This window comes from Lepus europaeus, chromosome 17 (genome assembly GCF_033115175.1).
Source record: "Lepus europaeus isolate LE1 chromosome 17, mLepTim1.pri, whole genome shotgun sequence".
Taxonomy (NCBI): Eukaryota; Metazoa; Chordata; class Mammalia; order Lagomorpha; family Leporidae; genus Lepus; species Lepus europaeus.
This window is the reverse complement of record NC_084843.1, coordinates 29,624,752-29,646,256: the sequence shown is the minus strand read 5'-3', so window position 1 is coordinate 29,646,256 and position 21,505 is coordinate 29,624,752. Positions and strand designations below refer to the sequence as shown.

The window sequence follows — 21,505 nt, the reverse complement described above, 5'->3', positions numbered from 1 at the left end:
ATGGGTCTTACCTTGCATTTTGGGTAGAAAGAAAGGCAATGTGCAAAGAAGAAAAGTACTAGATCATGATAAGTGTTAAAGAGAATTAAGCAAGGTGAGGTGGTAGCAGATGGGTGAGTGGTTATTTCCAGGTAGGAGATGAAGAAATGACTCTGTGAGGAGATTAAGCTGAGCTCTGAATGACAGAGGCTTGACCCTGAAGGACAGGTCATGGAGAAGGGCAGAGGGAGAGCAGCTTGGGAAGAAGTTATAATCAAGCGAAGGCTGTGGGTTAGAAGCACTCTTGGCATGATCAAGGCTTAGAAAGAACATGGGCATGACAGGAGCAGTGCAGGCAAAGAGGAAAGTGGAGAGCGTTGAATTCCATCCCGGGGTGCTCTGAGTTCTCACCAAGAAATAGCCACAAATCCCATTAGGGCCTAAGGTCAGCTGCAGACTTGCACCTTCTCTCATGGAACTGTACTTTTTGTTTGCTCTTTTCTGGCAGTTCAAAAATATGAAGTATAAAGACAAACGTTTAAGGATCATGAATGAGATTCTCAGTGGAATGAAGGTAAGCAGCCAAGGATAGGTGGTCTGTGTGCAATGACAGAGCAGTGGGTTTCTTGGCCTAAAATCCTAGTTGAGGTTGTGGATTCCTGCTTCTGGGCCTGTTGTGTGTCATGTGACTCCTGATTCATCTATCTACAAGTCTCGGTTTTATCTCCTACCACCCCTCCCAGGCCCTCTTTTGAAATTTGATTTCTACCTATTCACCCTAAATTGTTTCTTGGTTTTGTTTTTACATTTTACTGAAGAAAGTTTAAAACATACACAAAAGTAGAGGGAATGATATAATGAACCCCTATGGACCTATGTTACCCAACCCCAGCAGTTACAGAACTATCTAACTAGTTTCATCTATGTACCTACTCCTGCTAGATTATTTTAATGCAAATCTCAGAGATCCTATAGGTTCATTCATGAATACTTCTCACTTACCTCTAAGACAAAGACTTCCTTTTTAACATAACCACAATACTATCATTATCCCCACCCTGCCCAAAAACTAAGTCATTGTTTGATGCCACCAAATCTCCCCAATTGTTTCACACTTTTTTTTTTTAATTATTGGCTAGTTTGAATAAGAGTTCAAAAACTGTTCCAGCGTGGTGATAATGCTTTCGGCCTACAACAGTCTCACTTTCTGTCATGTTGAAGAAACCAGATTATAAGCTAATAGAGCTAGAGGCTTGGTTAGATATAGATTATTTTCTGGGGAGATCAGGTGACTTTCAAGTGATACACGTGCTTCCAGACAGCAGCAAAGATGACTGCTCAGCAGGGCCCCGTGTGGTCAGCCTGGTTCACCCCTTATAGACTTTTCTGCTGCTGTTTTCTCTATGGAGGTGATTTGTGACCCTGGCAGCATATTAGCATCACCTGGGAAGTGTATTAGACCCATCGATTCTGGGCTGCACTTTAAGTCACTTATTTTATTGGGTGGGATGGGCATATAGTCTAGTGGTTAAGATATCGCATCCATCATGAGAATACTTGGGTTCAATTCCTGGCTCTGGCTCCTGAGCCATTGCAGGCATTTTGGAGAATGAACCAGCAAGTGGGAACTCTTTTCTTTTCTCACATTTTGATAGGCAGACAGATAAAGAGCTCCCATATGCTAGTTCACTCCACAAATGCCCACAATGATTGGGGCTGCTGTGGGGTAGAAGACAGGACTGGGAAATTCAATCCAAGTCTCCCACATGGATGACAGGAACCCAACTGTTGAACCATCATCACTGGCCCTCGGGGATGCATTAATGGGAAGCTGGAGTCAGGAGCTGAAATCAGGAATTGAACCCAGGACTCCAATATGGAATGCAGAGGTCTTAAGCAGCATCTTAACCACTGGGCCAAATCTATGCCTCTCAAACTATTTAAATTGGACCCTCTGTGAGACTCAGGCAACTGTGTTTTTAAAAACTCCCTAGTGGATTTTAATATGTAGCCATGGTTGAAAATCACTGTGGTAAAAATCTTATGAACAATACCTAGATTTATTATTTCATTAGCAGTTGAATAGGGTTGAGGTTTTTTTTTTTTTTTTTTTAAGAGTACTATTATATTTTTTTTATTCCTTTGGCATTTATTAACTGGAATCCTATAAGAATTCTCTTTCAGTAACTAGCTGGTTACTATTGGGGGAAGTCTGTATTGGCAGGATGAATGCTTGTTCCTTTCCCTCTATTTACCAGCTTTCAGAATAATGCTTTGTAAATAATAAAGGTGTCTAGTAAGTTTTGACTGAAAGCATCTTAACATTATTCTAAACTTCTTGAAAATAAACAAAGGTCCCTTTTTAACTCTTTGATATTGCTCCACACAGCTCTGTTGTCTTTCTGCCAATGTGGCAAAATGAGAACATACTTAGCCAGCGCTGCAGCTCACTTGGCTAATCCTCCGCCTTGCGGCGCCGGCACACCGGCTCTAGTCCCGGTCGGGGCGCCGGCTTCTGTCCCAGTTGGCCCTCTTCCAGGCCAGCTTTCTGCTGTGGCCTGGGAGTGCAGTGGAGGATGGCCCAAGTGCTTGGGCTCTGCACCCCATGGGAGACCAGGAGAAGCACCTGGTTCCTGGCTTCGGATCAACGCAGTGCGCCGGCTGCAGCGAGCCAGCCGCGGCGGCTAATGAAGGGTGAACCAATGGCAAAGGAAGACCTTTCTCTCTCTGTCTGTCTCTCACACTGTCCACTCTGCCTATCAAAAAAAAAAAGAAGAAAAAAGAAAAAAAAAGAAAAGAAAACATACTTGATTTGTAGTCTCAGCTCTATCACTTGTTGGTTTAGTGATTCTAGGCAAGTTATTTGGCCAATCTCGGCTTGTTTCCTTATTGTTTAAATGGAGGCAGTAGCTCACCTCAGTTTTCCTAGAATTTCCTATGTTTAGCACTGAAAGGCCTGTGTCCTGGGCAAGTCCTGTGTCCTGAAAGGCCTTTAGTCCCAGGCAAACTGGGACAATTGGGCCAACTAAGGTTGTTCAGGATTAAGTGAAATAATAGGTGTAAAATGCTTTGTTTGTAATAGACTGTCAGCAAATACAAGCTACTTCTTTGTAATCATGCTTTATAATCTGGATTTTTATCTTTCCCTTCAATTTTGGGAAGTATATTTTAAAACGTGGGCGTGGATCAGATGTTGCTCGTGACCTTTTGGGGGCAACAATATGAACTGTCCTCTTTCCTAACCTAATAGATCCTGAAATATTTTGCCTGGGAGCCTTCATTCAAAGACCAAGTCCACAACCTTCGGAAGAAAGAACTCAAGAACCTGCGAACTTTTGCTTACATGCAATCTGTGGTCATGTTCCTCTTGTATTTAACTCCAGTGCTGGTGAGTAGCAGAGGAGCCAATGACTCATAGGTTTGGAGCCTGGGTCAGCTTCTTGAAGATGAGGGTCTGTTCTTTATACACTTCCCAGCACCTGTAGGCCTGATTTCAAGATCCTGGGAACTTATCCCACCTCTTCTACCCCCCATACTATTATGCCTACCTTGTGCCCCTGAACTGTAGCTTCACCCTGTGTACTGTTGGGTTGCTGGGTAGCCCAGAGCAAATGTTCAGAATGTTCAGCATGAATGTGGTATCCAAGACTGATATACCCAGGAGGCTTCTGGTCTTCCTGGGGAAGGTGATGTGGGGCTATAATGAAGTAACGCTAATATAGGAATAATGCTGAGCTCTGGTCCTAGAAATCCATTAATTGCCTTTGTGCAGGGTGTTTCCTCCTCTCCTGGACTCAGTTTTCCCATATAACATGAGGAATAACCCCTAAGCCTCTTCCACTCTGATCTACTCTATTCCTGAAACATAGCACAAGCTGGCTTGGGCACTTTTAGGAATAAATCGCTCCTGATCTTGCTCTCTCCAGGTGTCTGTGACCACATTTTCTGTTTATGTCCTGGTGGACAGCAACCATATTTTGGATGCAGAAAAGGCCTTCACCTCCATCACCCTCTTCAATATTCTGCGGTTTCCCATGGGCATGCTTCCCAATGTGATCTCCTCCATGCTCCAGGTAGGCAGGAACTCTCACTACTGACTGCATATCTGTAGTTAACAGCCTTAGAGTCCAAAATGACTGGCCTACCATAGCCCACATCTAGCTTCTGCTGGGGAACTTATAATTAGACAGATCCGTCTGGTCCCTGGAGATCAATGGTTTGATCTTAGAAAACTCATGAGCTCCCTGAGCACTTTAATCTGACTATAAAATGAGAAAAATCATACAAATCTTATCTGCCATTGAGGGTGACAATCTCGTAAAAGCATCTAATGAGATGATTATATTGGCCATGGTGCTGGGAACATTTCCCAGCTCTGTTTACTCTATATTTGCCCAAGGCTTTTGAGATATTGATACAGCATTAGGCAAATTTGGCACAGAGAGGAAAGACCCTCTGTTTGTATGAACCCATGTGGTGCTAACACCAAATACAATGTGGGAGCCCCAAGCTGTCAGAAAATGAATCTTGAATGGGCCAGAGGGGGTATCTGGGTTCTAAAAACTGAAACTGAGCACAGATACTGAGATAGGCCAAGAACCAGTTAACAGGCTGATGGGGGCCTGAATGACATGGTGGAGTGTGGTGACCTGATTTCTCCTGGAAGCAGGCAGGCTTCTGGCCATAGAAAGTACAGGAATTTAGAAGAAGGCCTTTGTGTCCTGGAGAGTATGAGGAAAGACAAATTTGACCAGTAAAGAAACAACATACTTAAAAAAAAAAAAAGATATAACTTATTACATAGATAGGAAAAGAAAGATTGGCAAAGGTGTCAGCTCCCTGTGTTCCTGTCCCACAGGATAACACTGAACCCAAAGAGGCCAGATGATAATGCAACATCTGTTTCTCAGGGCGTGCAGCTAAGCAGGCATTACTAGGTAGAAAGCCTAGTACTTGGCGGAGCCTTGGTGACAATGAGAAACCATCTCATGGCAGTCTCCCTGCAATCTGGGGAGTAAGGGGGAAGCAAGGGAGAAATGTACTTGTAGGGGCTATAGAAGCTTCCAGAAATCCTCCCAAATTCTCATCCTCCAGGGCCCTACAGGAAGCTCTGCCAACACTAAGTTCAGCTGAAATTTAACTTTGCCTATGTGGAAATGGGCAAGGTCACCACAATGCCGTGGCTAATCCCTCTACAGAGTCACTGTAGTAGCTCACCTCGGATACTTAGATGAACCATCAAGGCGTGAACTCAGCTGAACAAGAGCAAGCCATGGGGCTGGCACAGTGGTGAAGCAGGTTAAGCTGCTGCCTGCAGAGCTGGCATCCCGTATGGGCACTGGTTAGTCCTGGCTGCTCCACTTCAGATCCAGCTCCCTGATAATGTGCCTGGGAAGGCAGCAGATGGCCCAAGTGCTTGGGCCTCTGCGTTCACATGGGAGACCTGGATGAAGCTCTTGGCTCCTGGCTCCTGGCTCCTTGCTTCAGCCTGGCTCAACCCTGCCCATTGCAGCCATTTGATGAGTGAGCCAGTGGATGGAAGACTTTCTCTCTCTCTCTCTCTCTCTCTCTCTCTCTCTCTCTATATATATATATATATATATATACACCTTTCAAACAAATAAATAAATCTTAAACAAACAACAACAACAAAACAATAGCAAGCCAGGGGCCAGTTAACAGAACCAGGCAGAAGTTAGAGTTTTATTGTAGAAGAAGTAGGAGATAGTTTCTAGAATTGGAGCCAGAGATAGAACTCCTTGAGTTTTCTGAAGGGCTAAAATATGGTGTCTTACTTTCCAGAGCGGGGAACTCCCAGGACTGTGGTGTGGTTTAGTTCGTGGTGGGGGTCGCTTGTTCCGACTGTGCCAAATGGCAAGTCATGGGCTGATGACAAAGTCGGACTCCCCTCCCTTCTCATGCTTGCTGCTCAGTTCTTCAGATCCTTTGTGCTCCTCTGCAGGCCAGTGTTTCCGTGGATCGGCTAGAGAAGTACTTGAGCGGGGATGACTTGGACACATCTGCAATTCGACGTGACCCCAATTTTGGTAAATGGGTTTGGAAGTTGCTTATATACAGTGCTGGCACCGGAATTTGAAATCAAGACCTTAGCAACAGCAAACTAATTAAAAAGGGAGGGATAGGGAATTGTTTATGAAGCTGTGCTTGCTTAATAAGCGTCCTGTTTTTACTTAAATTATGTTTCCACTTAGAGCAGATTGCTTAGCTAGGTTGCTAGGCAAAGCTGGGCCAGTTGTTCTGAGAATAAGCCGGAAGTCCTGCAGAGGAGCACAAAAGCAGGAATCAGGATGGAGGCAAGGCTATAGGGTGGGGAAGGAGGCCTGGAGGGAAAGACCACATGGGTTTTTGGAGGTTCGAAGGATTGGAGAGCAGTTATAGCCAGAGAGAGCAGTGAGGCGGGAATACCAGGGGAGAACTGATAGGAGGTGGAGTTCACAGTACGGGACTGGGCTGCGAAGGGCTGGGGAATGCTCTGGGAGCAGCTGTGACTCAGGAATCCCGGTGAGCAGCAGGCTTGCTACTCCTGAATCAAAAAGGACTTCATAGGCAGGCCGCTTCAGGCTCATCCTGGGAACTTCTGTTTGCCTCCTGCTAGCTAGCACCTGACAGAGGCACGTTAAGAGCTAACGGAGGAAGCAGACAAAGAGAGATGTGGAAGGGCAGACAGGTGCATGAGGACCTACACCGCACTAAAAGGGGTGACTTTTTTCTCAATAGACAAAGCTGTGCAGTTTTCTGAGGCCTCCTTTACCTGGGACCGGGATTTGGAGCCCACAATCCGAAAGTGAGTTGCTGCCTTTCCATACTGCTATTCTTTTTGAAAAAGGATTTATTTTTATTTGCAAGGCAGAGTGAAAGAGAGAGAGAGAGAGAGAGAGAGAGAGATCTTCCGAGAGAGAGTGAGGTATCTTGAGAGAGAGAGAGAGAGAGAGAGAGAGAGAGAGAGAGGTATCTTCCATCCTCTGATTCACTCCCCAAATGCCCACAAGAGCTAGGGCTAGGCCAGGCCAAAGCCAGCAACCAGGAACTCCATCAGGGTCTCCCATGTGGATGCTAGGAACCCTGGTACTTGGGCCATTATCTGCAGCCTTCCTAGGGGTATTCACAGGAAGCTGGATTGGAAGCAGAGGAGCTGGGACTTGGACTGGAAGTCTGATATGGGATATAGGTGTCTTGAGCAGTGGCTTAACCCACTGTGCCATAACGCCGGCCCCCAACCTGCTGTTCTTTAGCACTCTCCTTGCTTGTCCTGTTCCCACATGGGAATAATAAAACAAACTATGTATATGAGTTTAGTTATAGTAGTGCAGGCTAAACCCTTAGAGGGATTAGCTGAGAGCAAAGATCGGAGCCTTTTTCCCTTAACTGCCTTTGCTGTCCTGCTTCCCCATCAAGGGGCTATGAATGTACAGCTGAGAACCCATGAAGATATTTCTTTTCTCAATTGTAGATGGAGGTAGTGCAGGGTTATCAAGAGGCCCCAGGTCTCTGGGGGTGGTACAGGATACAGGCAAGGATCTGAATTCAATTTAAATTCATTCTTTCATTTAAAAATAGTAATCAGCAACATTGAATCTGGTTTGTCTCCCCAGACTGGACAATGGCAGCTACCTCTATAAGATTCAAGTTCAGATCTGGAGTGTTACATAAAAATAACCCATTCCCACACACTACTCTGTGAGCCACCTCGTCTATCATGCACATGTGCTATCCTAAGCCAACCCCCACCCCTTGCCATGCTGTTGCACATAGTGTGTCTCTTGAGCACTATGTATAACAACACAACCAGCTTACCCACTGAGGTCAGCACACAAAGTACTCCCGGAACCTAAGCAGGCCATGTCTTTCCTTCTTCACAATGAGCATACCTTATCATATCTTTGCTATATCCATGACTTCCAACCCTTCTCTCCTATTCCTGTATAGCCTTTAACATGAACCCTAGAGCTAGTCCCAGGGTGAGTCAGGGCAGGAGCTCTGCTCCAAACACAACCAACCCAAAAGTTTTCCTTTGCAGAGAGGAAACTGGACACACCTCCTATTATACTGTTATAAGTCTGGGAAAAGTTCAGCTTCAGGGGAGGGTTCAGAAGGACTAAGAACGTGTTCCTGTTGTTCTAGAAACTTAAATAATAAGATTGGCGTGCAATTCCTGATAATCTCACTCAATGTGGGCCCCTTTTCAGCCAGACACAGTCAAATCCTCAAGGCATCTACTTTCAGTTTGAATAACTAATGTGGGGGAATATTGGTCTATTCAAACCCAGTTTAGCAATGGAGGTCCTTAGTCAAGAGGAAGTAACCCTCTGAGCTCACACAGCTCAGCAGTGGCAGAGCTAGGTCACCAAGGTTTCCACTAGGGAATTAGTGATACAAGCTAGGTCACCAGGTTCCCACTAGTTTCTTTTTTAAAGGTAACAAGTTGGTTCTAGAAAAAGAATTTTTCCATTGAAAACCCACATCTGTCTCAACTAGATTATAAATGAGTTGGATACATTTGGGATTTTTTTCTCATGTTTTAGAGCTAAAAAAATTTTTTTTAGGAAGCACTTTGGAAGCTGATATATCCAAGTCAAATTTTCTAAACTTAGGGGTAAAATATGCCAATACTAGACTTCACGGAGCACCCCATCTCCAAAGGTATTTCTTTCTTTTCTTTCTTTTTTTTTTCCAGTGTGAACCTGGACATTATGCCAGGCCAATTGGTGGCTGTGGTGGGGACTGTGGGTTCCGGGAAATCCTCTTTAATGTCAGCGATGCTGGGAGAAATGGAAAATGTCCACGGGCACATCACCATCAAGGTAAGAGGGAATGCCAATGCAGAAGGTTTCTGACCCTCTCTTGTGGGCCACTCTGTGCTCACTAGTAGGTGCCTTGGAGATACTGGGTAGATTTGTGACCTGTAGATTCTCTGCCCAGTCCCAGACTTAATCAGACTCTGGAAACAGGGTCTAAGAATTTGCATTTTAACAGTCTACATTTTTGGCCGGCGCCATGGCTTAACAGGCTAATCCTCCGCCTTGCGGCGCCGGTACACCGGGTTCTAGTCCCGGTTGGGGTGCCGGATTCTATCCCGGTTGCCCCTCTTCCAGGCCAGCTCTCTGCTATGGCCCGGGAAGGCAGTGGAGGATGGCCCAAGTGCTTGGGCCCTGCACCTGCATGGGAGACCAGGAGAAGCACCTGGCTCCTGGCTTCGGATCAGCACGATGCGCCGGCCGCAGCAGCCATTGGAGGGTGAACCAACGGCAAAAAGGAAGACCTTTCTCTCTGTCTCTCTCTCTCACTATCCACTCAGCCTGTCAAAAAAAAAAAAAAAAAAAAAAAGAGTCTACATTTTTAACAAGCTCCCCAGGTGATTCTTGTATGTATGCTAAAGTGTGAACACCTCTGATTAGAGATGTCTTCCTTCAGAGTGTAGGCATTGCTGCTCATGTGTCTGTGCATATGTTTATGAGAACCTCATGCTTTATAAAATTATGCAATAAAAATAATAGGACCTGAGGGAAAGAGTTATAAGAGATCAATATAAACCTATATAACTTTGTAACCAGAGTACCAACAAACGCAATACCAACAGTGATAACAAAACAGTAGCACCTAACATCACAATTAGTCTTGGGCCTCTCACCTCCTCCTTTTTTTTTTTTTTTTTTTTTGTTAGATTTTTATTTATTTATTTGAGAGATAGAGTTACAGACAGAGAGAAAGCTCTTCCATCTGCTAGTTTACTCCCCAAATGGCCGTAACAGCCAGAGACAGGCTGATCGGAAGCCAGGAGCCAGGAGCTTCTTCCGAGTCTCCCACACAGGAGCAGGGGCCTAAGCAGTTGGGCCATCTTCTACTGCTTTCCCAGGCCATAACAGAGAGCTGGACTGGAAGTGGAGCAGCTGGACTCGAACCCACATTTCATGGCATCTTTATCAGCACTCTGACCTTACCCCAGAGAGCTCGGTTTAAGGGAAGTTGTAGATATTTTTTAAGATTTATTTGTGTTCACTCCCTAAATGGCCGCTGGAGCTAGGCTTATCTGAAGCCAGGAGCCTCCTCTGGGTCTACCATGTGGTTGCAGGGGCCCAAGCACTTGGACCATCCTCCACTGCTTTCCTAGGCACATTAGCAAGGAGCTGGATTGGAAGTGAAGCAGCCAGGACACAAACTGGCATCCTAAGGGGGATGCCAGTGCTGCAGGTTGTGGCTTTACCTGCAAAGCTACAGTGCCAGCCCCCAGGTATTTCTGAATCATTAAACTAGCCACTACTTGCACAAATGGAAAAATCTATAGATTTTTAGCTTTTTTTTTTTTTTTTTTTTTTTTAAGATCTTTGTATATTGCTAAGGCTTTCTTATTTAGACAAGGCCATACTCAAAGTGGAAGTTCTCTCCTCCCTTCAGAGAAAGGTACCTCCTTCTTTGATGGCCCGTTCTTTCCATTGGGATCTCACAGAGATCTTTCACTTAGGTCATTTTTTTTTTTTTTTTTTTTTTTTTTTTTGTCACGGTGTCTTGGATTTCCATGCCGAGAAACTCTCATGGGCTTTTTAGCTGGTTCCGAATGCCTTCAGGGCTGATTCTGAGGCCAGAGTGCTGTTTAGGGCATTTGCCATTCTATGAGTTTGCTGTGTATCCCACTTCCCATGTTGGAGCATTCTCTCCTTTTTAATTCTATCAGTTATTATTAGCAGACACTAGTCTTGTTTGACACTTAATCCTATCATTATGATCAATTATGAACTGAAACTGATCACTTGGACTAGTGAGATGGCATTGGTACATGCCACCTTGATGGGATTGATTTTGAATCCTCTGGCATGTTTCTAGCTCTACCATTAGGGGTAAGTCCGAGTGAGCATGTTTGGGCCATCTTCTATTGCTTCCCCAGGCCATAGCAAAGAGCTGGATCAGAAGAAGAGCACCTGGGACTCAAACCAGTGCCCATATGGGATGCTGGCGCTTCAGGCCAGGGCTTTAACCCACTGCGCCACAGCACCGGCCCCCTTTTCCTCTTCTTCAATATACTGACATCATTCCCTGATTTGCCAGTCTCTAATGAGATAATTTTCATTTTAAATAAAATGTTTTCTGGCCGGCGCCGTGGCTCACTAGGCTAATCCTCCACCTTGCGGCGCCGACACACCGGGTTCTAGTCCCAGTTGGGGCACCGGATTCTGTCCCGGTTGCCCCTCTTCCAGGCCAGCTCTCTGCTGTGACCAGGGAGATGGCCCAAGTCCTTGGGCCCTGTACCCCATGGGAGACCAGGAGAAGCACCTGGCTCCTGCCATCAGATCAGCGCGGTGCACCGGCCGCAGCGCGCCAACCGCGGCGGCCATTGGAGGGTGAACCAACGGCAAAAAGGAAGACCTTTCTCTCTGTCTCTCCCTCTCACTGTCCACTCTGCCTGTCAAAAAAAAAAAAAAAAAAGAAAAGAAAAGGAAAAAAAAAATAAAATGTTTTCTGTAGCAAAGATGACAACAGATTTTTAAAAAAGATTTATTTATTTATTTATTTGAAAGGCAGTTACAGAGAGGCAGAGGCAGAGAGAGAGAGGACTTCCATCCGATGGTTTAATCTCCAGATGGCTGCAACAGCCAGAGCTGTGCCTATCTGAAGCCAGGAGTTTCTTCCAGGTCTCCTACACAGGTACAGGGGCCCAAACACTTGGGCCATCCTCTACTGCTTTCCCAGGCCATAGCAGAGAGCTGGATCAGAAGTGGAGCAGCCGGGACTTGAACCGGTGCCCATATGGGTTGCTGGCGCTAGAGGCCGGGGCTTTAACCTGCTGCACCAGAGTGCCTGCCCGATGACTATAGGGTTTCACTGGCTTCCTAAGCCTTGTGGGAAGCTTTTCATTGCTAACTCTTAACTGAGTTCTTCCTCAAACACAGGCATTTGTCAACTCCATCTCTTTAGATTTGATCTGCTCTGTATATCATCTTGGCTTTAGTTCTTGCTTCCTAAAATGTTATCAGTATCATTCTTCTTTCTTTTTTTTTTTTCCTTTTTATTTTTATTTATTTTTTTGACAGTCAGAGTGGACAGTGAGAGAGAGACAGAGAGAAAGGTCTTCCTTTACCATTAGTTCACCCTCCAATGGCCACTGCGGCCGGCGCACTGCGGCCGGCACACTGCGCTGATCTGAAGCCAGGAGCCAGGTGCTTTTCCTGGTCTCCCATGCAGGTGCAGGGCCCAAGGACTTGGGCCATCCTCCACTGCCTTCCCAGGCCATAGCAGAGAGCTGGCCTGGAAGAGGGGCAACCGGGACAGAATCCGGCACCCCTACCGGGATTAGAACCCGGTGTGCCGGCGCCGCAGGCGGAAGATTAGCCTATTGAGCCACGGCGCTAGCCTAGTATCATTCTTCTTTCAATATTCCTTCAAGGATCATGGCCAGAAAAGAATAGCACAAAAAAACAGACTAGGGTTGGTGCTGTGGCGTAGTGGGTAAAGCTACCGCCTGTGACATCGGCATCCCAGTTGGGCACCAGTTCAAGTCTTGGCTCTTCATTTCCTATCCAGCTTCCTGCTAATGTGCCTGGGAAAGCAGTAGAGGATGGCCCAAGTGCTTGGATCCCTGCACCCATGTTGGAGACTTGGAGGAAGCTCCTGCTCCTGGCTTGGCCTGGCCCAGCCCGGCCATTGTGGCCACTTGAGGAGTGAACCAATGGATGGAAGATCTCTTTCTCTCTCTGTAACTCTTTCAAATAAACAAATATTTTTTAAATTTAAAAATAAGAAACGGAGACTTTAAATGTTAAAGAGGAAATTGATTCTTTCTCCTCAGTCAGTGCAATAAATACAAGCACATTAATAAATACCAGAGACTTAGTCAGCCTGCTACACGGGTCTTCAAATCTAAGCTCTGTTTGTCCTGCCCCTTTCTGCCAGTCCATCCTTCCCCCTGGAATTTCTGAAGGTACAGTGGTCATATGGTCTGATCCCTTTCTTTCCAGGGCACCACTGCCTATGTCCCACAGCAGTCCTGGATTCAGAATGGCACCATAAAGGACAACATCCTCTTTGGAGCAGAGTTTAATGAAAGAAGGTACCAGCAAGTTCTGGAGGCATGTGCACTCCTCCCAGACTTGGAAATATTGCCTGGAGGAGACCTGGCTGAGATTGGAGAGAAGGTACATGGGACAAAAAGAGAGCATGAAGGATGAAGAAATATTGAGGGGGGAAAAATGAGGATAATGGTGAAGAAGCATACAGGAATAGCATAATGAATTAATTTTGATAATCACGTTTGGAGCAAACACCAGGAAACACATACCTGTGCTGACTGACCACAACATTCAATTCCAATAAGTCAGAATTTTTAGGCATTGTATCCAGAAGCAAATACGGGAATTGTGAATCTGAATCAAAGATCATGAGGCAAAGGACCTAAAGCCTAAGTTCGTGGTGATTAGTCCAATGCTTGACCTCACAGGTGACAGGGAAAAGGTGGGCAAAAACCCGTTTCCTGATTCTACCTACTTGTGCATGTCAGTAAGGCCAGAAGAGGGTTCTAGTAATCTACTTCAGACACTTTAGAAACTTACTGTGAATTATTTTCTCATGTTATGAATGCCCTTCTTAAAAATAACCATACTGTATCTATTATATAGATATAATTTATTTATAAATTTCTGATTATCTCATATTTAGAATGTTTTCACCCTCCCTCTCCATTACAAAAAATAAATATAGCAATCTTTCAGAGAGAAATGTTAGGAAACCAGTAAAGGTATTACTCTAGTGTGATTTGTGTCCATTAATTTGAACACCTACCAGATAGTATTTTTACTGCTGGAATTACGTTCATGAACAAAATAGATAAAACAGCTGCTCAGGGCAGGGCAGCCGGTCTAGAGGTTAAAATGTCAGTTGGGATGCCTGCATCCGATACAGGACACCTGTCTCCCCTCCTGATTCCAGCTTCCTGCTAATGTGCCCTTACGAAGCAGCAAATGTTGGTTCAAGTAGCTGGGTTCCTGCCACCAACGTGGGAGACTCATATTGAGTTCCATGCTGCCTGGCCCAGCCACAGCTTTTGTGGGGATTTGGGAAAGAGCAGAGGTACTCTCTCTGTCTCTGCCTCTCTCTCAAATAAATAATTTCTAAAAGATTCATTTGATATTTAAAAGGAAGAGAGACAGAGGAACAAAGAAGAGAGAGAGAGAATCTTTCATCTGCTGCTTCATTCCCCAAATTCCCACAACAGCCAGAGCTGAGCCTGGCCAAAGCCAGAAGCCCAGAATTCCACCCAGGTCTTCCACACAGCTGATGGGGGACCCAGTGATATGGAGAATCAGGCAAGGAGTTAGAAGAGGTAGATTAGCTGGAATTTCTGCCAGCCCAACATTGTAATTTTATTCCTTCAATTGTCAGTTTGATATGCCCAACTTATGATACATCAGTGCTTCATCCAGGACTAGGAAGGAGGACATTCCACGATAGCCATGTAGAATTTATTTATTTTTTATTTATTTATTTATTTGCCATGTAGAAATTAAACTCCATGTAAAGGAGCCATAAAAATTCCAAAAAGCATTAGGCATGCTAAACCCCACCCCATTTGTATATTCAATTAGGGAACTACTCTCTACTTTATAGAAGAGACTGATAGTGTAGGAGGGGCCCTTCTCTCCCCAACACTCTCAACCATGCTTGGGGATCCTTATCAGACCTCCCTCTTCCCCGCTTTCCCCTCATGGGAAACGTTCTGGCCCATTCACAATAGGTATCTTTCCATCTTTGCACACCTATGTGCAAATGTGTATTCAGTTTCTTTCTCTCTCTCCTTAAATAGTTTATGCTCTCACTTGTACACTATTAAGGATGCCTCTGTTTTGAACCCTCTTATCTCTGTTGGGGCAAGAAACTGGCATAAAAATGAAGATGCCTAGGTCGGCAACATGAAGGTGTGACTAAGGAGTTGTACTTCATAGAAATTATTGTCTTCTTCAGGGTATAAATCTCAGTGGTGGTCAGAAGCAGCGGATCAGCCTGGCCAGAGCTTCCTATCAAAACTCAGACATCTATATTCTAGATGACCCCTTGTCAGCCGTGGATGCTCATGTGGGAAAACATATTTTCAATAAGGTCTTGGGACCCAATGGCCTATTGAATGGCAAGGTGAGAAGTCACTCCAAGTGATGAAGGTATAAGGGTGAGTGGGATGTGTGTGGGGTTGGGAGAGGCAGGGGATCCCATACATCTCCAAGGACAGCTGTGGTCCTGAAGCAAATTTCCTATTTACCTGCCCTCTGGACTCCTGAGGAGATGCAGTGTCAGATTGATCGATCATCTTGTAGACCATCCTACAAAGGCTCCCAAAATGAGGTCATGGCTTATGCCAGGACTAGGTAATTGGAGCCTTATCCTGTGGCTCTGAGAGTGAGTCTTTTAGGATGATTGTTTATGATAAAAAGTCCTTTGGGAACTGTGATTAGCGTAATAAACATCTTTGGCCATTGTCATCCTCCCTTCATTCCCGCACAGATCTCATAAGACCCTTGGAATTTCCTGATTGGAGTATCTTCTGTTATTCATCATGAGCCCCTTTTGATCACTGGGTTTGTGCTATTGAGATGACTTAGGGTAGGGCCCCAAATAGCCTCAGTATGGGACTGATTGCCAGAAAGACTAAGGATTAGAGTGTTGGAATTTTCAGCCTTATTTACTGACCTCCAGGAGGAAAGGGGTGGGGGTTTGGGGGATGAGATTGTGTTATCACAATTCTAAGACAATGAGATGTGGAGCTGGAGAATGCATCAAGGTGTGGTGTTGAAGTGGGGTGCAGGAGAGGGAAGGGTAGACAAGAGAGGGCATGAAAACTTCACACTCAACCGTATCTTGCCCTGTGCATCTCTTTTGTTTGGCTGCTCCTGAGTTTTATCCTTTATAATACACTGGTAAATGTAAGTAAAGTATTTTCCTATGATCTGTGAGCCTTTCTAGTATATTATGGAACCTGAAGAGGGGTCTATGGAAACTTTCAGTTTTGCTACTGGTATCTGAAGTGGCTGAAGTCTTATGAAACTGAGCCCTGTCTGTACTAACTCCAGGTAGTTGGTGTCAGAATTGAGTTAAGTTGTTGAACACTCAGCTGAAACAGGACAATTCATTGGTGTCGGAAACACTCCTGAAGCCCAAACAATTTACCTTGCTGGTGGAACACAGGGCATTCTGCAAGTCCTGAAACTTTGCTCTAGGAAGGAGCTCTCCATGGGATTCTTGCTTACTGTGAGAAGCCTTTGCCTGGAAAGGATTATTCACCCTAAACAGAAATAATGTCTAACGTGTACTGAGTACTCACTATGCCTTCACCTTTTACTAAGCCTTTTAACCACATGTTCTCATTTGATTCATGTAATGGCCTTGTAAGATAGTACAGATAAAGTAGCCAGAGTAAGTCACAAGAACTGATTGTAGGTGAAGACTGGGCTTTTTCTACCGTGGGTAAATTGACACATTTGTCCAGACAGAGCAAGCTGAATCAGAGGTAGGGAGTGACAAAGGCCTGCTCTTGATAACAGCGTACTTCACTTGGCGCTGGGCAATGAGACTAAAATTATATTTGGCCCATTCCCTTCAAGACTTTTTGAATCCTGCTAGTCAGAGGATAGCAGGGTTGATGACAACTGGGCTGCTGCCCCCACTGAGCCCTTTGCTTCTCTCTTGTATTTCTCATTATCTTTGCAATTCCTGAGCCTGGCTTCTGTCCTTAAGGCCTTCTTGGTTTCATTCATTCATACCTACGCAGTACGTACCCAGTACCACATGCGTTACAAAGACTGGGCATGCCTAGATGGAAAGATCTGGTCTTTGCTTCATATAGCTCACAATCTAATGAGAAAGCCTAAAGAAAAGAAATAATAGTAATATTATAGTATAAGTGTTGGTTTAGTGGTAGACTATACAACCTACGATGGAAATATTGAAGGAATATCAGGAAAGGCATCAGAAGAGCTGGCTTTGAGCTGAGACTAAAGGAATGAGAATCTCTTGGATATTCCTGATAAGAGAGATCTGGTCTCTATGCAGTGATGAAGTAGAGAGCAGAGAACAGGCAGTGGGCTTAGGGTATCTCTCCAGAAGCCCATCTCAACCTCATATCCCCTGACTGAGCCTTTTAACTGACACGTGAGTGTTTGTCTTTGAGTGGTATTCCTGTCTCAGTAGGCAATAGACAGGAATATAAGGGATGCCAAATTTCTAACACCAGGGAGGCGTGGCACTAAAAATAAAATTTTTTACTTCACAATGTCTCTAACATGTCAAAGAATCTGGACAGTTCTTTTTAGTTCAGTTGGTTAGTTGGTAAGTAAAGGCTGGTAAGTGAAAGGCAATTACCAAGTCAATTTTATATGAATCAGTTATAGTGACAGGCTCTGATCTCACATGACTTTCCTAAGCACAACCTTTGTCTGCCTAGGAATATGAAGGAAAATGTGTATGGAGCAAACCTCATTGTCAGTACAGGCAGATAACTGTGAACACATTCACGATGATAGGAACCTTATTTTACACAAGTTTTAAGATGAAGTGTGGGGAAGGAAAGAAGAAATAAAATAAGCCAACAGATCAGGACCACTTTTTGAAGCATAGTCCCAGATGAATTGGCATGTTCATTTTTTCCTGTTTAGAGTAAGCCAGGGAAGATGGTGGGCACAGGATGGTCAGCACAATTTAACATTATTTTTACAGACTCGACTGTTGGTGACACATAGCCTTCACTTTCTTCCCCAAGTGGATGAGATTGTGGTTGTGGAAAATGGCACCATCTTGGAGAAAGGATCCTACAGATCCCTGCTGGCTAAGAAGGGAGTATTTGCTAAGAATCTGAAGATGTTTGTAAAGCATACGGATTCTGAAGGGGAGGTCACAGGTACGTGAAGAGGGTTAGGACAAGATGAACTTAGAGCACATGTGGGAATTGTAAGCCAGTCTGTAACTCTTGAACTAGATTTGCTAGTGAATTACCCAGAGTTTCAAACTCTGTTCTTTCTGTGTTCTATGTCTTTATAAACACAGAAATTGAAATTCCATGCTTAGGCCAAACTGATAGCTTGTCCTGCTCATCAGGTCTCTGATGTGCCATGAAGGGGCACACAGAAGGGTACAAATAAAGGTTTGGGTGGGTAACCCTTGTGAGAGGAACATCAGTGGCACAAGGGACATTCTTTTAAGGACACCATGCTCCTATGTACTCAGTTATACCTCCCACCTCAACCACATCAAAATCCACTAAAATCAGTTCTGGGACAGCTTCATCGGCTTGCACTAAAAATATACTGCTAAATTCTTGATAAAGCCTAATAAAGTGATCATGATTAATATACCAAAAAGCACTAGAAATTTGTACCAGCGAAAATGATGGCCATGGCATCATCTCACAATAGATCATCAGAATAGCCCCTGATATCACAGTCGGGGTCACTAATCACTTAAAGTCAACAACAGAGCTCCAATTCCTGTGACCCTTCTTCAGGCCCTGCCAACAGTAGTCCTGTGTGTGGTCTGGTTCTGCGATTCAGGTAGCAGTTACCAACAGGAGGTCAGCACTGAGAATGCAAGATCTGGAGGACGTTACAGGAACCAGATAAGGAAGTGGCTATCGATAGTACCTTAAGTGGGAGCAAAACCTGACTGTGAGGTTAAGATCTATCACTCTGGGGAGCACGAGAGTCTGAAAGGAAGGTCTAAACCAGGAAGTCTGTAAGCATTGAAAGGACAGGGTAGGAACAATGACAGAATAATGTGGGTGATAGGGATCAAGAGCCAGGCCAGGAAAGCGAGGCGTGTTGTATCAGAAATTAGCAGCTTTCCATCTACCTTTATATGTGCTAATGTAAAGGCCTGGAGAAAGCAAAAAGCACCTTTCAGGAGTAAGAATTTAAGTTCCCCCAGCAAAGGACAGTGTCTAAGGAGTTGTTGCTCAGTCAGCCATATCACCTGGGTAATTATGCTAATCCTGAATGCTTTTTCCTGATTGGCCTGGATCTGAGTTCCTCAATTCCGTTATGAACTCTTGTGGGTGGATGGCCCTATTTGAAGAATCCTGTCTTTTATGTCTAAAGGACAGTTTGCAAATCAGCCCATTAGGCTTTTGTTCTGGTGAACATTGAGAGGTCATTTACAAGCAGAATTTACTGAGAATTAGCCTACTTTGTGTTGGTTATGGGATTTGAGCCTTGGTAGAATGAAAGAGGGGCAGGAAGGCAAGGTTAGCTGTGTTGATATTGGCTCTGTATCTTAGTTTCTGATTAGTTGCTGTCATAGAATACCACAAACTGGGTGGCTTAAACAGCAGATTTATTGTCTCATACTTTTAGATGCTATAAATACAAGATCAAGGTGTTACCAACATTTATTCCTTGTTAATGTGATGGGGGGAGGGTTGTTGAGGCCTCTCTTCTGACATCTGATGGTTTTCTAGCAATCTTTGTTGTTTCTGCTTATTGTTTTTGTTCCCCCTGTTTTTGTTTAGTTTCCTGAGTTAATTCTATTAAGCCTGAATTCTTCACTGTGTGTTGCCACTGAAGTCTGCTTGGATGGCTTAGTGATCAGCTAATGATTGGACACAAAATTTTCCTAAGTGCCTAGGAGCAGTAAGTCTCTCAGAGGCTGAGAGGCTGTGTGTGTCGAGGCAATCTTCAGCACTTCAGCAATTTCTACCTCTGCCTCGACCCTCGTTTCCTGCCCACAGAAAGGCAGAAGGGCAACCGCAGTGAGAGATTAGGATCTTCTTTAGTCTTTCTGGGGAACATACACAGACCTAAACATGGATGTTGTATTCTAGATTGCCGGGAACACATCAGAGATCACAGACCCCTTAGACATCTTATTCCCCAGCCTTTCCTTTTAAATTTTAGGTCAGCTTCTTATTTTCCCCAACTGTTATCACCACCTTAGGCAGCCATGATGTTAAATAATTGTTACTGATTGGTTAAGCTAGCTCCAAGTTAGATCAACTAAACATAAACCCTGTGAATGGGGATTTTTAGAGAATTCCAGACAGATGAGATGGTGGCAGTTCTTCAGGAATAGAGTTTTGGGAGAGAGAGTTCTGAACCCACTCTGCCCCTTCTGTGACTGCTAGGCTGCTGGTTTTCACCGTTGTTGATTTCCTAGGCTACAGCAACTGAGGCGAGGGGGATGGAAAATGAACAAGATAAACTGCCACAGATCCTGTTGTTTTTACCAATATTCAACCATTTTTTTAAAAAATAAATGTTCCTTGGATTTTTGCAACCCTTTGATTAATTTGAGAGTTCCAAAAAATTCAATTTTGACCATTTTTGCCAGTATATTCATTGCTTTTATGGAAGAACAAATTTCTGGAGATCCTTATTCTACTATTCCCACTGCTACCTGTGCTATATTTTACATTTTATTTTATTTTTGTGATACATTTTCAAGTGGTTTAAATGAATAAAAATTTGTCAAACGTTTGCAGCTTCAAGGTGGGCATTTTCAGTTTATACTCGTTTCTTTAGTCAATTCTGGGAATGGTGAATCTTCTATTTGTCTACTATTATTGATTTAAAAATCTTTTAAAGTTTTATTTCTTATTATTTGAGAAGCAGTTACAAAGAGAGAGAAAGAGAGACAGAGAGAAACCTTGCATCCACTGGTTCACTCCCCAAATGGCTACAACACCCATAGATGGACCATACTGAAGCCAGGAGCCAGGAGCTTCCTCTGGATCTCCATGTGGGTGCAGGGGCCCAAGCATTTGGACCAGCAGCGGCTTTCCCACTATACCACAGCACCAGCCCATACCGTTATCTTAGAAGTTCTTTTCTGTTCCAGAGGAACCTAGCAGTTTTCAGTTTATTTCTCTTTTTTTGACCATTCTCTTTCCCAGTGGGATAATAACCCGTTACTCCCTTATTCACGAGACAATGAGAGTCTGTTCACAGGACCACGAAGGCTCTTTGCTGTTTCCCTAACCTTCGGTGTGTCTCCCTAGTCAATGACGGCAGTGAAGAAGATGACGACGATGACTCTGGGCTGATATCTAGTATAGAGGAATTCCCTGAAGATTCAATTTCCTTGACCTTGAAAAGGGAGAATAGCCTTCATCGAACACTTAGCCGCAGGTTGGTCATTTAATCAGCTAGCAGCTCTCGTCACTTCTATATTTCTACTTGCCTTTCTCTTTTTCTCAGACACCATGGACACTCTTGGCTCTTCCTTGGTTTCCTTGTATGGGGGAAGGGAAAGGGTTGCTATTGTATTGGTGTCCTACAGCCATCCGCTCTGAAATACAACTTTCATCTGCTTGCAAAAAAGACCCTCAGGAAGCATCGACATGCTCAAGGAATCTTTCCCACCTCCATCTCTCAGCTCCAGGTCCAGTGGCAGGCATCTGAGATCCCTCAAAAACTCCTTGAAAGTGCAGAATGGGAAACCCCCAAAGGAGGAGGAAGTGGTGAAAGGCCAAAAGCTGATTAAGAAGGAGTTCATGGAAACTGGAAAGGTGAGCACTGCACCACAAAAAGCACAATCTGCAAGGCTT

General features: G+C 44.4%; 1 protein-coding gene across 1 annotated transcript in view; it reads left to right on the top strand.

Moving 5' to 3' along the window:
* The window catches only part of ABCC2 (ATP binding cassette subfamily C member 2), a 68,510-nt gene that overhangs the window by 26,519 nt on the left and 20,486 nt on the right, over positions 1-21,505 (top strand). Inside the window, exons 11-21 of the mRNA XM_062214905.1 lie at positions 488-553; positions 3,230-3,367; positions 3,906-4,052; positions 5,942-6,026; positions 6,718-6,784; positions 8,675-8,801; positions 12,948-13,124; positions 14,947-15,114; positions 17,689-17,869; positions 20,957-21,086; positions 21,334-21,466. Coding sequence (XP_062070889.1) covers positions 488-553; positions 3,230-3,367; positions 3,906-4,052; positions 5,942-6,026; positions 6,718-6,784; positions 8,675-8,801; positions 12,948-13,124; positions 14,947-15,114; positions 17,689-17,869; positions 20,957-21,086; positions 21,334-21,466 — 1,419 coding nt within the window. The remainder of the gene's footprint in view (positions 1-487; positions 554-3,229; positions 3,368-3,905; positions 4,053-5,941; positions 6,027-6,717; positions 6,785-8,674; positions 8,802-12,947; positions 13,125-14,946; positions 15,115-17,688; positions 17,870-20,956; positions 21,087-21,333; positions 21,467-21,505) is intronic.